Source organism: Saccopteryx leptura, chromosome 2, assembly GCF_036850995.1.
Source record: "Saccopteryx leptura isolate mSacLep1 chromosome 2, mSacLep1_pri_phased_curated, whole genome shotgun sequence".
NCBI lineage: Eukaryota > Metazoa > Chordata > Mammalia > Chiroptera > Emballonuridae > Saccopteryx > Saccopteryx leptura.
Window position 1 is genome coordinate 79,650,588 of NC_089504.1, and position 17,249 is coordinate 79,667,836.

The following is a 17,249-nucleotide window of genomic DNA, read 5'->3' on the forward strand; positions in this document are numbered from 1 at the left end:
CTGGGAATTGAACTCGGGACATCCAGCACCAGGCTGATGCCCTACCACTGAGCCAACCGGCCATGGCCTCAGTGGTGTTTTTCTAAGGGACAACTGCAGGGAGACTGGGTAAGGACCCCCTTTATATTTATTTGTTTTAAATGTTTACATATTTTTATAAAGGCCTCTAATAAAGAAGAAAATTGAACATGTTTGATTTATAGTTTTATGAGACTAAATTTTATTATTGGGTCATATTTATTTTGAAATATATGTTTACATCAAACTAGAGTTAACTTAAGTGTGGTATAGGCAGAGATGCTTAGTACACCCATGGCTATTAGGACAGGTTTGCCTCTGGAAGTAGTGACTGCATAGGACCCCAGTGACTGCAGTCTTTCCTAGTTCAGATTCTAGTGCCCACTTTACTTTGTTCTTTCTCTTTCCAGTATAGACAGTTCTGGACGATTACAGAATAGTGAACTTTTTGAAACTGATTTCATGTCAGTTTGATATTTATAGCAATGTTATTTTACTCTTCTAGTGTTCTCAGCTTCATATTTTGTTGTATTTTATAGTCTTTTTTGATAGATATGTGTTTTAAATAGACATTCTGAATAATCAGAATCTTTAGAAGCCATTCAACAAAATGAAATTTCTTTTCTCTTTTTTAAACCTAATTTATATTTTACAGTGGGGTTCCAGTGTGTTTCTGTGTTATAAGAAGTCAGTACCTGCTTCTAATTCAATAGCATATAAAGCTGGTAAGTAAATTTTGAAAAATTGTTTCTATTATTATAGTTATTGCACATTAACATTTGATTAGGAGAGGCAATGTATGGTCACTTAGGTACTGTAGTTTGTGGAATAGACCTGTTTATAAATATAATTATCTATAATTGTAGCATGTAAAGGCATGTTTTCTTAAATACTTCATATATTACAAGGTATATTAATATTGTCTCCTCTACCCCCTCCCCAAAAGTGTTTTTTTTTTTTTTTTTTTTAGAGAAAGAGTAAGAGAGAGAGACAGGGATAGACGGACAGGAAGGGAGAGAGATGAGACGCATCAACTCGCAGTTGTGGCACTTTAGTTGTTCATTGATTGCTTTTTTATATGTGCCTTGACCGGGGGGCTCCAGCTGAGCCAGTGACTCGTTGCTCAAGCCAGCAACCTTGGTCTTTAAGCCAGCGACCATGGGGTCATGTCTGTGATTCCACAGCTCAAGCTGGCAACCCTACGCTCAAGCTGGTGAGCCCTTGCTCAAGATGGCGACCTGGGGGTTTTGAACCTGGGTCCTTAGCATCACAGGTCGACGCTTTATCTACTGTGTCACCGCCTGGTCAGGCCAAAAGTGCTGTTAGTTAAATAGAAACTTTCATCCCAAGCAAGCATTTGTGGAATAAACTTGCAGGCTTTTAGTATACATTTAACAAGTCAGTGGAAAACTGCTTATTCTCTGATCTTTTATATTTTGGCAATCAGAAAGGTGTCAAACTACATCTTTACTTCTTATATTTCCTTCTCTTATCTCTGTGTGTCTGATTTGAAACCACATGTTACTTGCCATGAAAGGTGGACTTGCTTCCTTTCTCCCTTGTTGCAAAGAATCAGCTATATGGAGGAGAGGAGGGCCTGAGAAACTTTTCTGCCATGAAGTGTTTGAGAAATCTATCACCACATTCTTACTGCACAGTAAAGTGTCAAGGGCTGTAAAGATTTAAATGTGACTTCTTCATCCCGCTGGTATTGTGGGATAAAAACTGAAAATACAGGTATGCTCCAGTTGTAAATAGAAGAAAAATACTGGAATACTTCTTTGTGGAAACCATGTCAAATACTTTTTGATCATTCCCAATTTTTGCAACTTTTACTTCAGAGAAGTTAGGCAAATTTGTATCTAAAAAACATTTATTGTTCTCATAAAGACATTCATACTAATGACTTAAACCATTTAATTTCTAATGTAAAAATTATAAGTTCAGTATCATTTTAAAATGTGATACTGTTCATATTGCTATAATGTATTGATTGTATATGATTTTCTTTAAGATTTTTAGTTTTTGGTGGGGATAAAGTATCACTTAAAAAAAACTTAACAGAAACAGGCTTTGTGAAAGTATTCAGGTTTTATATAAGACATGTGTTTTAGAATACAGAGTTTTGAAGACTGAATTTGTACTAAAAGTTCTGCTTAATTTCAAGTGTTTATCTCAGATGTGGTCTGCATATAGAGGCTAATGAGCTAATGCCATGTAGCCACTTTATTATGAAGAGGCTTTGTTGTGCTTCTCAGAGTATCCTCCCTGTTCCTACTTTTTTGGTCTCACATACTCCACTCAGTCACAAAGGTTTCTGTCTCCTTTACTTTTCATGTTGCATGCCTTTTACGCTAATCTTCTCTGAAAGATGAGTTTAGGGGCTATGATAACTTCTGTTTCCTTGACATTATTTCATAATACTTGTCCCTTCTCTGACTTTTTAATAGAAGACTAATTGAAATAGTTGGTAAATTTTCCTGTGTGTTTCTTGCCATTCCTATCAGATGTTGGAAGTGTGTAGAAAAAAGTAAATTAAGATTTGTGATCCTATTGAGTAGAGTGTTAACTAGTATATTTAATACATTTTATGAACAAGAAGTCCACATAGGTTAAAAAAAAAGGCAAATTTGTTAATTTATTTTAGTATCTGATATGGCAAGAGAAAAACTGATTTTTGAAATTTCACATGAAATTTCAAATTTGCTATTAAAATATCCTAATGTATCACATATAATTTATGGAAAACTAACTATTTAAAAAATTTATCATTGTCTCCTTTCTCTTAAAGGTTTAATTTTTAGATATCCAGAAGATGATTATGAGTCGTTTCCACTCTCAGAATCTGTACCTCTCTTCTGCCTTCCTATGGGAGCTACTATTGAATGTTGGGATCCCCAAACCAAATACCCACTTCCAGTTTTTTCAACTTTTGTCTTGACAGGTTCTTCTGCGGAAAAGGTATGTTTTTTCCCCTTTTTTATTTAACCTATTTTGTTCATGTTTTAATAGTGTAAAATGATTAATATAACCTAAGTTTTATTTGAATGTTAGGATTATTTAGACAGAATACATTTTGGTTTAAATTTGTTCTATAATGCCCAAGGTGGAAAGGTCAACATGAAAATTGCTATTAGGATGTTCATACCCCTGGAGTTTTTACAGAGTCAACTACAAAGTCCTTCTGGAGAGACAGCCCCCAATACCCAGGCCTTAAAATGAGATTATAGTAAAAGTTAGAAGACATAGTTACCATAGGAAGAATTAACAAGACTCATAATACAAAGCTGGATTAGACTTTCAAGATACTGAAATGAGTTGGCTCAGCGGTAGAGCGTCGGCCTGGTGTGCGGGGGACCCGGGTTCGATTCCTGGCCAGGGCACAGGAGAAGCATCCATTTGCTTCTCCACCCCCCCCCCTTCCTCTGTCTCTCTCTTCCCCTCCCGCATCCAAGGCTCCATTGGAGCAAAGATGGCCCAGGCGCTGGGGATGGCTCCGTGGCCTCTGCCCCAGGCGCTAGAGTGGCTCTGGTCGTGGCAGAGCGACACCCCGGAGGAGCAGAGTATCGCCCCCTGGTGGGCAGAGCGTGGCCCCTGGTGGGCGTGCCGGGTGGATCCCGGTCGGGCGCATGCGGGAGTCTGTCTGACTGTCTCTCCCCGTTTCCAGCTTCAGAAAAGAAAAAAAAAACAAACTGAAATGATAGAATAACAATATGAAGGAAAATATAAATTTAATATATAATTTAAGCCCCTAAAAGAGGGGTTCAAAGCATCAGGGAAAGAACAGGATATTTTGAAAATAAATAGACAGATTAGAAACTATTAAATGTCTAGTGATGAAAAATATGGTTCTTAAAATTGAATTCAATGAATGGTTTAAACAGCAAAGAAGACATACATGAAGGGAGAATTAATGAAGTTGAAAATAGGTCGCTTCAAATGTAGCACAAAAACATAAAATATAAAAGGAGTTTAAATATGTGCAGGAAAGAATCAGAAGGACCAATGAATATTTAATGAATTCCAGAAGGAGAAATCAGAAAAGGGGGAGGCAGCACATAAATAGATAACGGTTGAGAGTTTCCAGAATGGATGAAAAATTGAGTCTTTAAAGATATACTCTGAACCTTCAGTACAAAAAAAAAGAAAAATACAAAATCACCTCTTTTTCATAGGGAACACCAAGACAAAAATCAACAGAAAGAAGTGACATTTACTTTTAAAGGATTAGTAATTTCTCAACAACAATAATGAAGGTCAGAAGAAAAATAATATATTAAAATGAAGGGAGTAAGCAAAGATAGTTTAAATAGCATGCAGAAAAGAAAAGATGAATAACAGATCTCATTGGAGTTGAAGAACATCAGTTCATTCAAAGATACCACTAAGAAAGTGTAAAAGCAGACCACAAGCTCAGAGAAAACAATGCGATATATACAGTGTGTTCGTAAAGTCATGGTGCACTTTTGACCGGTCACAGAAAAGCAACAAAAGACGATAGAAATGTGAAATCTGCACCAAATAAAAGGAAAACTCTCCCAGTTTCATACCTATTGAGTGCAGTTCGATGTGGGCTCACGCACAGATTTTTTTAGGGCTCCTTAGGTAGCTATGCCGTATAGCCTCTACAGACTCGTCACTGACTGATGGCCTACCAGAACGGGGTTTCTCCACCAAACTGCCAGTTTCCCTCAACTGCTTATCCCACCGAGTAATGTTATTTCTATGTGGTGGCGCTTCGTTATAAACGCGCCGATATTCACGTTGCACTTTGGTCACGGATTTGAATTTAGCGAGCCACAGAACACACTGAACTTTCCTCTGGACCATCCACATCTTGACTGGCATGGCTGTGGGCTGCTCCGCTGTAGACACGGTGTTACGTCATCATCTGCGCATGCGCACAAGCTGCCACATCATCCTACAGAAACTGGGAGGGTTTTTTTTTATTTGGTGCAGATTTCACATTTCTGTCTTCTTTTGTTGCTTTCCTGTGACCGGTCAAAAGTGCACCATGACTTTACGGACACACTGTATAGTCAAGATGGGTCTTGTATACACATAAATATAGGATTTCTACATTATCAGCAAGGAAAAGAAGCGATCCAGCAATTATACTCTTGAGCAATCCCATGATATATGAATGTATACATCTTCGAAAAACATATATATGCTTTATTTGTAACTGTCAAAAATTGAAAACATATAAAAGCAGTAATATTGAATGTTAATTTAAAATAAAAAAATCAGAAATAAATATTAGAAAATAAAAAATAAGACTACAGATATAGTAGAAATTTAAAATTAAAAATTTTCTTAGGAAGCTTGATAAAATAGGCAGTTTTATGGATAATTATAACTAACCAAAGCTGACTCTTGTGGATCAAACATTTCAAAATACATCTGTGGCCTCATTCTACAGACTACAAGTTCATAACCACTGTATTAAAGATGATGAAGGCTAAGACCCAGGACAGTGTCTGGAGTATAGTAAAATATTCACTGAATAAAGACCAACTATATTACCTGGATTGCTTACAACTAAGCTAACTCTTTAGCTTAATAATCATTTACTGATTCATCTGAAAGCAATAAATATAAATGAAAATTTTAGGATCTTCAAACACCTGAGTTACCAAAGTTGACCAGTAGAGAACAACAAAGCCTCATTAAGATGCTTTTGTTAAATTGCTTGTTAAAAATACCTTTCAGATCACTTTGAAGTAATTGTATTTGGGATTGTTGTATCTGTAAAAACAAGGGTTAAGGTGATCTATCTAAGTCATTGTAAGATTTATGTAAGTATTACTATCCAGTCTGAGAACTTTTCATCACCTTAAACAGAAGCCTCCCTCACCCCACCCCAAGTCCCTGGTAACCTTTCTTATTTTTGTTTCTATTAATTTGCCTATGCTAGGTAGCTTGTATAAATGGAATAATATAAAATTTGTCCTTTTGTGTCTGGCTTACTCACTTAGCATAATGTTTTTAGGATTTTTCTATGTTGCTGCATCTATCAGAATTTCATTTCTTTTTAAGGATAACATTCCATTGCATGTATATTCCACATTTTTTTTGTTTATTCATCTGTTGATGGACATTTTGTTTGTTTCCACCTTTTGGCTATTGTGGATAATGGTGCTTTGAAAATTGGTGTACAAATATCTGTTTGAGTCCTTGTTTTGAATTCCTTTGGGTATACAGGTTTCTCTACTCTCTGAAAGTAGAGCATACTTATGAAATCTTTTGCAAGCTGAAATAGTGTAATGTGAAGAAACAATTAGGTACCATTAATTTATATAGTAAAATTTTTTAATGTCACCAGATTCCAAAAATAACCTACCCAACCATACCAAATAAGACACAAAACCTGTAACACTAACATATAGTAAAAGTAGGAATGATGTGATAAATACACACCATGTCTTCTACACCAATCAGTCTGCTTAAACAATAGACTTTCCATTTTACCCATTACTGGATGCCAACTAAAGAAAAACCACTTTGCTACTGGCAAAACCAATAGTAACTTTGGCAGTTTTCAAGATTTTTTCTTTCTTTATTTAAATAGTACAATTGGTGGACCAGGCAAATCCAACAGATGGAGGATGTCTTTATTTAGTTCACGATTAAAACACTTTAGTTATGTCATTTTATGCTAAGCATAATACTCTTATAAGCTCTCTTTGGCTTTTCTGATACCTGAGGACACAATTTGCTAACAGAAGTACAAATCAATCGAGATAAGTTGCAGATGCTCACAGACAAACTTCAGAGTGTGGGGGCTTGCAGTGGAGATGCTGAGTGTGGTTCCCTGGGAAGGAGCTTGGTGCTGCCACTGGAGCTGCTTGAGGTGTGCACTGCCTCTGTATCGGCTCACTGCAGAACAAATGCTGAATGCTATTTTTGCTTTTTGCCTTTTTTCATGAAAGTGAAAGTCCTCTTTGGATTTATTTCTGTTAGTATAAACATTTACTAACATAGGTCTTTTGTAAAAGCGACGTGGCATAACATGAACTTTCAAAAAGTAGGGAATACTTGTATTCCTAAGAGCAGTGTTGCTGTATCATCTGGTAATTCTTTATTTAACTTAAGAGGAGCTGCCAAACTGTTTTCCATAGCAGCCACACCAGTTTATATTCCTATCAGCAATGTTGAGATTTTTCTTTTCATTTTTCTGTCATATATTCCAAGCAAATATTTCTGTGGAATAAGAGGAAAAAGAAATTAATTGTTAAAAATCTTCAAATCTTATAATGGAATTCTGTTGCTCTGTAGGTATATGGAGCTGCCATCCAGTTTTATGAGCCGTACTCTTGGGAACTTCTAACAGAGAAACAGCTTATGCAACTGGGCCTTTTGACACCTGTGGAGAGAAAAAGGGTTTCCAAATCCATCAATTCAAACAAATGCATTTGTTTACTCTCACACTGGCCTTTTTTTGAAGCTTTTAGAAAATTTCTCATGTTTATCTACAAACTTTCTGTGTCTGGACCACATCCTCTCCCCATTGAAAAGTATGTATAATTATTAAAGAGATGTCTGGTAGAAAAACTGGGTGTACATCCGCATATATATATATATATACACACATATATACTGCTCACAAAAATAAGGGGATATTTCAAGATGAATATGAAGTGATGAAAAAAAGAAGCATTTGATTTTTTTTATTAAACAAGAACATCAGAAAAGCAAATGACAACTCAAAGAAAGTTGTTTCATTATGCAAATGAGATGCAAAACAACTTTTATTTCATTGGTGAAAATGCACTATACAAAAGGCTGAAAGTACTGGAGTGTCTATCTGCACGTTCCCTGATTCCTTAATTTTTGTGAGCAGTTGTATATACACATTTCATTGTTTATCTGACTTTAAGCAGCAAAGTTGGAAGGAGAGTCATAGTCACCCTACTTTTCACTTGCTCCCTTTTTCACCTAATCATTGATTGAATTAAAAATTGTTTTGTGGATGAGGATGACCAAATAATAATCTCCTTTTGAAAATTCAGCTGAGGAAGGAACTTAATATATGTTGTACTGTGTGTGTTCTTCTAAGTCATTCTCTAATAACCAAGAAAAAAATAGCTGTTGATGCACATAAACATACATATATACCCAACCATACAAGTGGTTATTCCAAGTTCTAACTATAAAATATCTCTAAAATGATCAAGAAATTAATAAAAGTGAGTTAATTGATGTTAAAAATGAGGTTTTGGTTTTAGCATTGACAGAATTCTACATGTTTTTCCTTTGATTTATAATTCTCTTTTTTATGGAAATTTTTTGTAAGCAAAAAAAATATATACTATATGTGGAGCGTCTTTTCTTTTTTTTTTTTTTTTTTTTTTTTTTTTTTGTATTTTTCCAAAGTTAAAAGCGGGGAGGCAGTCAGACAGACTCCCACATGCGCCTGACCAGGATCCACCTGGCATGCTCACCAGGGGGTGATGCTCTGCCCATCTGGGGCATTGCTATCTTGCTGCGGTGGAGCCATTCTAGTGCCTGAGGCAGAGGCCATGGAGCCATCCTCAGCGCCCGGGCCAACTTTGCTCCAATGGAACCTTGGCTGCAGGAGGGGAAGAGAGAGAGAGAGAGGAAGGAGAGGGGGAAGGGTGGAGAAGCAGATGGGCACTTCTCCTCTGTGCCCTGACCGGGAATCAAACCCGGGACTTCCACATGCTGGGCCGACACTCTACTGCTGAGCCAGCTGGCAAGGGCTGGAGCCTCTGTCTTTTGAAAACCACTTTTCTGACTTCTAGTGGCACATTGACTTCTGTTCATTGTAGTAAAGAATTTATGTAACCTGCTGGTGGAAATGTATTATAGTATGCCTAAACATAGATTTCCTTACAGTTTGGAAAATCTCACAGAGCAGAGTACCAGCAAAACATACTAGTTTAGTAGATAACTTGGGAGTAGTTATTAATAGGTTTTAAAATAATGCTGTTCAAATTCACCTTTAAAAAGTAGTGAAGTAGCCTGACCAGGCGGTGGCACAGTGGATAGAGTGTCGGACTGGGATGTGGAGGACTCAGGTTCGAGGCCCCAAGGTCACTAGCTTGAGAGCGTGCTCATCTGGCTTGAGCAAAAAGCTCACCAGCTTGGACCCAGAGTCACTGGCTCGAGCAAGGGGTTACTTGGTCTGCTAAAGCCCCATGATCAAGGCACATATGAGAAAGTAATCAATGAACAACTAAGGTGTCACAACGAAAAACTGATGATTGATGCTTCTCATCTCTCTTGGTTCCTGACTGTCCCTATCTATCCCTCTCTTTAACTCTCGCTCTGTCTCTGTAAAAATAAATAAATAAATAAAAAGATATATATTTAAAAATAAATAAATAAATAAAAATAAAAAGTAGTGAAGTAGTGGGCATAAACTTATCACAACTTGATGTGGAAATATGGTTTCAACTTTTAGGTTGTACTCCTGGAATGCCAATCTAATGGTTCATAATTCTAATTTAACTTTTAGCTGTCAGATTAACTTAAAATTGTTTAAATTAATATTTAATATGAATAAGAGGCTAGCAACCTTTTGAAAATTAAGTCTCTATAAATAGTTTATGTAAATAAAGTCAATGTACACTGTATTGATCAATTTTTTTTTATGTTTGAAATTTAACTGCATGTTAGAAGCCTCTTAAGAACTCAGAAGTTTGGAGAAACTTAAGAAACATTATTCATAGGTGGAAAAATAGAGAGGGTAAATGGTTTGCCAAAAGTTATAGTTGGGATTAAATGCTATATTAGTTTTAATTTAGTATATGACAATTAATTCATCCCCATATTGGTACTGATAACCATGGCAATAAAAATTAGCTTCTTTTATGAAAATCATATTCATGTTACTCTTATTTTTCTGGCAATAATAGATACCCTATTATGAACTGTTAATCAGGAATTACATTGTGCATTTCAGAAGTTTAGTAGGATGAGTACATTTATTTACACTATTTAGCATAAATTTTAGGTAAGTGATTTTGTCATATTTGGGATGATATATAATGATATCTAATATTTGTTAAAATATATGAGGCATTGTAGAAAAGTAATTATCTTTATTTTTAATCTTTTTTTTCAGGCATATTTCACATTTTATGCAAAATATCCCCTTTCCGTCACCACAAAGACCAAGAATCCTTGTACAGGTAATTAAAAAAGTGTATTTGAGGGGAGCCTTGCATATGTTAATTATAGTCATTGCAGAGTGGGGGTTCCGTGGCTCTTTGGGTTTGGAATGGAGCAATATGCATTTATAAAGTCCTTGAATTTCCTGTATTTTTATAATTTATATCTTTACTGAACATCCTTTGTACTGACTTTTTGAATATTGGGTGTATAGTATTGGAATAATTAAAATTCTTAGTTCATGACATTATCAACATTGGTTTATATATAGCCTTTATGTAGCTGGCTTTAATAACTTAAAACCCAGAATTTTTTTATGGGAATATTTTTAATATGAGAGTGACTAATATTAAACATGAAATGAGTTATGATTGGAGGGTGAAAGTGAACTAGTTTGTACTAGTGCTCTTCAAACTATGTTAAGGGACTAGTTTCTTTTTATTTCCAGTCAGTGGCAGACCTATATAAATATACAGCTTGTGACATGTGGAACTTACTGTGTGAGATGTGTATAGACATGAATAGGTCTATAACTGTCCAAAGACATGAGTTTACTGATCATGTTCTTGGATGTGCAAGCATTGTCAGATTGCCATAAAAATTTCTGAATGGCTTGCTCTCCATTTATATACCGTCTCTTCCTGAACCCATAGCAGTTTACAGATTGGCACTTTTAGTAGTGCTCATCTATGGAGGCAAGTGATTTAAAAATTTTTTCTAAGATGTTATCAAAATTATATGTAATATGGTAGCATTAAGTCAAATACTGTTAATCTTGAATGTACTTCACTTCAGCGAGTATTAATATATGTAATTTCCAAGTGCTTACCAGTGTTTAGAGTAAATAAATTTTGAGGCTTAAATTTTTTATTTTTTTATTTATTGATTTTAGAGAAGAGAGAGAGAGACATTGATTTGTTGTTTCACTTATTTATACATTCATTGGTTGATTCTTAACCTGGGATCAAACCCTTAACCTTTACATATTGGGATGACACTAACCAACTGAGCTACCTGGCTAGAGCAAATTTGAGGCTTTTACAAAGCAATTATTTCTTAATTTTTAAATAACTACATTTTAACCAATTAACAAAATAAAAAATCAATTGAATTAACAATTTAATTAAAATGAACGAATACAGTACCTTTGAGTAAATATAGCTGTTGTTTTATATCTTAGTACATTTTTCCAACACTGTTGTGTTAGCCTGTACATTAAAATATTTTCTATTTTATATTTGATCTAAACATTTAGGTTTTGAAATTGGCTTGGTTAATTTATCTTTTTTTTTTTAAAGCTATCAGTCCATGATGCATTAATATTGTCACAGCCAGTTTCCACACCTTTACCACTAAGGTAAATAATGCTATCTAATAATGATATATTTATTCATTTGGAGCAGAGTGCTTTATAGTGGTTTTCAATGTTTTTAGTCTTGGGGACCAATGAAAATAGAATTATTTCGGGGACTGCTAAGGTAGAAATCACCCTGAGCATAAGTGAATTCACCTAATTGGGTCTGTAATCTTCATACATCAGAGTGGTTAACTCTTTTTGCAGACCAGCACAAAATTTCTGGTGGACTGATCCATGGACCAGTGGTTAAGAAATACCATTTTAAGGGTTAGGATAAGAAAGTGCTATTTTTACAAACTATGTAAGGATGGCCTTAATGTTTCTAACTTTGATAGCTGGATGGATGGTGGGGCCATTTTATTTTATTTTTTAAATTAAATGAGAGGCGGGGAGGCAGAGAAACAGGCTCCATCATGTACCCCAACTGGGATCCACCTGGCAAGCCCCCTACCAGGCAATGCTCTGCCCATCTGGGGCTGCTGCTTAATTGCTGAGCAACTGAGCCATTTTAGTGCCTGAGGTGAGGCCATGGAGCCATCCTCAGTGCTTGGGGTCAACTTGCTCCAACCATTGGAGCCACTGGCTGCAGGAGAAGAGAGAGAAGGGAGGGGGAGGGGTGGAGAAACAGATGGTCGCTTCTCCTGTGTGCCCTGATCGCAAATTGAACATGGAACTTCCACACGCTGGGGCCAACACTCCACTGCTGAGCCGACCAGCTAGGGCAGTGGGGCCATTTTAAAAATGGAATACTGAAGCCTGACCAGGCGGTGGCACAGTGGATAGAGTGTCAGACTGGGATGCAGAGGACCCAGATTCGAGACCCCAAGGTTGCCAGCTTGAGCGTGGGCTCATCTGGTTTGAGCAGAGCTCACCAGCTTGGACCCAAGGTCGCTGGCTTGAGCAAGGAGTTACTCGGTCTGCTGAAGACCCACGGTCAAGGCATATATGAGCAAAGCAATCAATGAACAACTAAGGTCTCGCAACGAAAAACTGATGATTGATGCTTCTCATCTCTCCGTTCCTGTTCTTGTCTGTCTGTCCCTGTCTATCCCTCTCTCTGACTCTGGCTCTGTAAAAATAAATAAATAAATAAAAAATGGAATACTGAATAGTTGCAAGATTGAATATAAGAATACCTTTTTTTTTTCTTCTCATCTGCACTCCACATGTTCAGTTCGTAACTAAATGTTCAAAAGTGCACTGATTTTTACCTAAAGTATCTTAAATCTTTTAGTTTCTCTCCATGTGCATCACTAATCCAGGCTAGCATGATCTCTCAACTGAACTACTTAAGTACCTCCTAATTGAAACCTGCTCTTTTCTTCCTTAGTTCTTTATTCACACTGTAGCCAGTTTATTCTTTTGAGAATGCAAAATATAATTGTGTCATTTTTATTTTGGCATAATTTCTTGTTATTTTTATCTCTTCCTTTACTATGCTTTAGTCATAGTAGATTTATTTTAATTTCTTGAATCTGATGAGCCTTTGTATATGTTCCCTCTACCCATTCCCACCCTTACCTCTGTTCTTTGAGCTCTGCTCATATGGTTAATCTTCAGATATATATTTCCTAATAAACACTCCTTTGTTAGTTACCAAGGGATAAATATGAATCATTCTGTTAGACTGTTTCATTAGATTTGCTACTTTTCAGTGATAACTAAATCAGGACTTGAAATCAATCACTGTATTAAGCTCTAGGAAATAGTTTAATAAACAAATCCTAAGTCGTTTTAGCAAAATAGTGCATAATCATCTCTCTTTCTCTTTTTCTAGTGGAGCCAACTTTAGCACCTTGTTAATGAATCTGGGTCCTGAGAATTGTGCAACACTGCTGTTCTTTGTGTTACTTGAGAGTAAGATTCTGCTGCATTCTCTTAGGCCAGCTGTGTTGACTGGAGTAGCTGAAGCTGTTGTAGCTGTAAGTACAGAATTTTTCCTTTTAGTACAGTATTACTGGCAATTTTTACTCTAAAGGAAAACTTTCTTTAATGAAAGCAACTTTGGAATTACCAGTGAAAATTTAACATAAAAATAATGGGGTAGCAAAGAGAAACTTGATCTGTTTGAGAGAAAATTTCAAATTCTCAGTTTTTCATATTTTAGAGTTCTTCAGAGAATCTATATGATTACATATTAAAACTTGTAAATTAAACTTATTAAATGAAATGCTCTGGACAATGTCAGCTGCCCTAATATTAATAGAAATAAATTTTAGAGTTACTTTCTCCCAATTTTAATTTTTAATCATTGTAAGCCAATAACCTATAGGAAATTCTAAGTGATTTTGAAATAGGATAATATACAAATGCTTAGTAGCTTGGAGTAAGCACTGAATAAATACTTGTTAGATCAACTAATGGGATATGTCTTCAGGATCTTAATTTGGTCAGAGAAATACTCTAGGACTGAAAACAGTGATAACTTGTGAGATGGGTTTAGGGAAGCAAAGAACTTCATTATATATAAAGTTTTCAAGCCTTCACAGTTGCATGTGAAAGTAAAAGTCATTACAACAGGAAAATATTTGTTAATGAACTGACCAGTTTTAGAAAGGTCCCACTCAAATATTCCTGCCTATAAAATATTAGTGTTTATTCATGCCCCTTTGCAGAATGTTTGTGGCCCAGTCTCTTGATTGCTTTCAGCAGTATAGTTCAAGAACAGGTGGAAAAGTTGCAATATGAAGTTGGAAATTTTATGAAAAAAATGCAAGATTTTGTGGACTTTATGTAATTAATGTTGGAGAGCTCTTGGAATTGCATGCAGAACCACTGGTAAAGGAGGATTTGGCAGTTAAGCAATTTGAAGAAGAAAAAAAAAGAATGGTGACAGGATAAATTCTTCAAAAGGAGAATTATTTGAATATAAGAGAATATAAAAAAATTAATGGAGCCCATTGCAAAAATTAATGAAACCAATGGATGTTTTTGTAGCAGTGACCCTATTTATGATTGTGATGCAGAACTCAAAGGTGAAGACAAGTGTGTCATATTTTGCTATCAGATAGTTTTGTACTAAAATTTCTTACATAGTTGTGGATGTAATGTTGAACAGAAGATAGTTTTTATTGAAGGAATTCTGAAGTCCTTGCAATTTTCTTATGCAAGTGGCCTTGTCTCTTTGTTCTCTGACCTCATTTTTTACTACTCTTCCCCTTGATCACTCTACTCCAGCCACGCTGGACTTCTTGCTATACTTGAAGCATGTTAGGTAGGCCACATACCTTTGCTCTACTGTTCCTTCTCTTTGAAGCACTTTTCTAGATAATCCCCTTGGCTAAATCCCTCCCTCACCTCCTTCAGGTTTCAGTTCAGTTGTCACTTTCTTAAGGAGGCCTCTGCCCTGTTTGGCCTATTTAGTGATACCACCCCCCCCCCCTTCTCTTCTGAACTCTAAACCCCTTTCACTTGGCTTTACTTTTTCATTTTTCTGTAGCACTTAACAGTTCCTTACATGGTATATCTTTCATTTGTTATATCTTCTGCTAATTTTCTGTCTCTTCCTGCTAGAACAGGTATTGGCAAACTATGGCCCAGTAGTCAAAACCTGCCTGCCACCTGTTTTTATGATGATTCACTGGAATATAGGCCATTTATTTACATATTACATATGATTGCTTTCATGCATGAAGAAAGAGTTAAGTATTTGTGACAATATGGCTCTCGTGTCCTATAGCATTTCCTATCTTTTATAGAAAAAAAATTACTGACTTTTATGTACGACTATAAACCTCATGAAAGCAGAGATCTTTGTTTTATTCAGTGTTATTCTCCATCATCTAGAACAGTGCATGATACATATTAAGTACTCAGATATTTGATGAGTAAATAAATGATTGAAGATAAAAATCCCAATTTTGGATAACTATCTGGAATAACTGGCAGAGGTAATAGATGTTACAGGCATTTTGGGGGGGTGAGTGTTGATGGATAAGGTAAGAATCGAATTAGACTTTAAAACAGGGGTCCCCAAACTACAGCCTGCGGGCCACATGCGGCCCCCTGAGGCCATTTATCTGGCCCCTGCTGCACTTCCGGAAGGGGCACCTCTTTCATTGGTGTTCAGTGAGAGGAGCACAGGATGCCACAGCGCTGCAAAGTGCGGTGCTGCTCACGTACAGTACTACTTCCGGTGACGTGGGATGCACACGTCACGGCTACGGAAGCGCATCATATCACTTGTTACGGCTAGCAGTGACAAATATGAAACCGGACATTGATCATCTCATTAGCCAAAAGCAGGCCCATAGTTCCCATTGAAATACTGGTCAGTTTGTTGATTTAAATTTACTTATTCTTTATTTTAAATATTGTATTTGTTCCCTTTTTTTTTTTTTTTTACTTTAAAATAAGATATGTGCAGTGTGCATAGGGATTTGTTCATAGTTTTTTTATAGTCTGGCCCTCCAACGGTCTCAGGGACAGTGAACTGGACCCCTGTGTAAAAAGTTTGGGGACCCCTGCTCTAAAAGATAGCAAATATTTTTATAGTAGAGGAAAAATTTTATTATCAATCATTTAACATTTAATATTAGTTGATTATTAAATTTTTAATCTGAATTTTAGTTAACCTTATCTTAAAAATAACAAAACAACAGCCTGACCAAGATATAGTGCAGTGGATAGAGCGTTGGAATGGGATGCGGAGGACTGAGGTTTGAAACCCCGAGGTCACAGGCTTGAGTGCGGGCTTATCTGGTTTGAGCAAGGCTCACCAGCTTGAGCCCAAGGTCCCTGTCTTGAACAAGGGGTCACTCAGCCTGCTGTAGCCCCCTGGTCAAGACATATATGAGAAAGCAATCAATGAACAACTAAGGTGCTGCAACAAAGAATTGATGCTTCTCATCTCTCTCCTTTCCTGTCTGTCTGTCCCTGTCTCTCTCTCTGTCTCTATCACAAAAAAACACACAAACAACAACAATAAGCATATCCATCAGTGGATGAGTGGGTAACAAAGATGTGGTACATTTACATAATGGAATACTATGTGGCAAAAAGAAAGAAGGAAACTTGACCTTCTGCAACAGCATGGATGGACTGGAGATTACTATAAGTGAAATAAGCCAGGCAGAGAAAGACAGATACTGTATGATCTCACATATACATGGAATCTAATAAACACAGTAAAGTGAAGAACAAAATAGAAACAGAGTCAGGGTCACTAGGAATAGATGAACAGCTGTTAGGGAAGGGGGAAAAGAGGATGGGGTCAAAGAAGATGAAGGGAGTAGCCAAAATCATATATAGGTAACATAGATACAGACAACAGGGTAACAATTCCCAGAGGGAAAAGTTGGGAGGCAAGGGGAAATAAGGGTGGAAGGAGACTTTGCAAGAGGAATGGGGAGGCACGATGAGGGGTGTAGAGGTTTTTATATTGAGTGGAATACTTGAAACTATGACAACACATTAAAATTAAAAACAAAAACAAGTATATATGATAGAATTATGGTTTAGCTTTGTAAAGGAGACCTGGTAAAGATTCTTAACCTATGTTTCATATTGATGAATGATTTGAATATGTCAAGCTTCACTGAAGTTGGAGACCATTTATGTTTTTTTGAGTGGTTAGGAAATTTCAGTCAACTATTACCATTCCCTAGGGAATCATTTTAATTGTTTTGATTCCTTTGTACTCTCAGTTGGATTTTGGTCAGAGGTTATTTTGAGACTTAATAGATCAATGAAATGCTTAAGATTTAAATGTCATGAGTTTGTTTTATAATTTTTTAGG

The 17,249-nt window shown here is 36.2% G+C and overlaps 1 protein-coding gene across 7 annotated transcripts in view; it reads left to right on the plus strand.

The window, feature by feature from the left end:
• Window positions 1–17,249, plus strand: part of DENND4C (DENN domain containing 4C) — a 141,830-nt gene that overhangs the window by 43,215 nt on the left and 81,366 nt on the right. For all 7 annotated transcript variants that reach the window (XM_066368235.1, XM_066368236.1, XM_066368234.1 and 4 more), the window contains 6 exons: window positions 674–743; window positions 2,810–2,979; window positions 7,297–7,535; window positions 10,109–10,175; window positions 11,454–11,512; window positions 13,290–13,434. In XM_066368235.1, coding sequence (XP_066224332.1) covers window positions 674–743; window positions 2,810–2,979; window positions 7,297–7,535; window positions 10,109–10,175; window positions 11,454–11,512; window positions 13,290–13,434 — 750 coding nt within the window. The remainder of the gene's footprint in view (window positions 1–673; window positions 744–2,809; window positions 2,980–7,296; window positions 7,536–10,108; window positions 10,176–11,453; window positions 11,513–13,289; window positions 13,435–17,249) is intronic.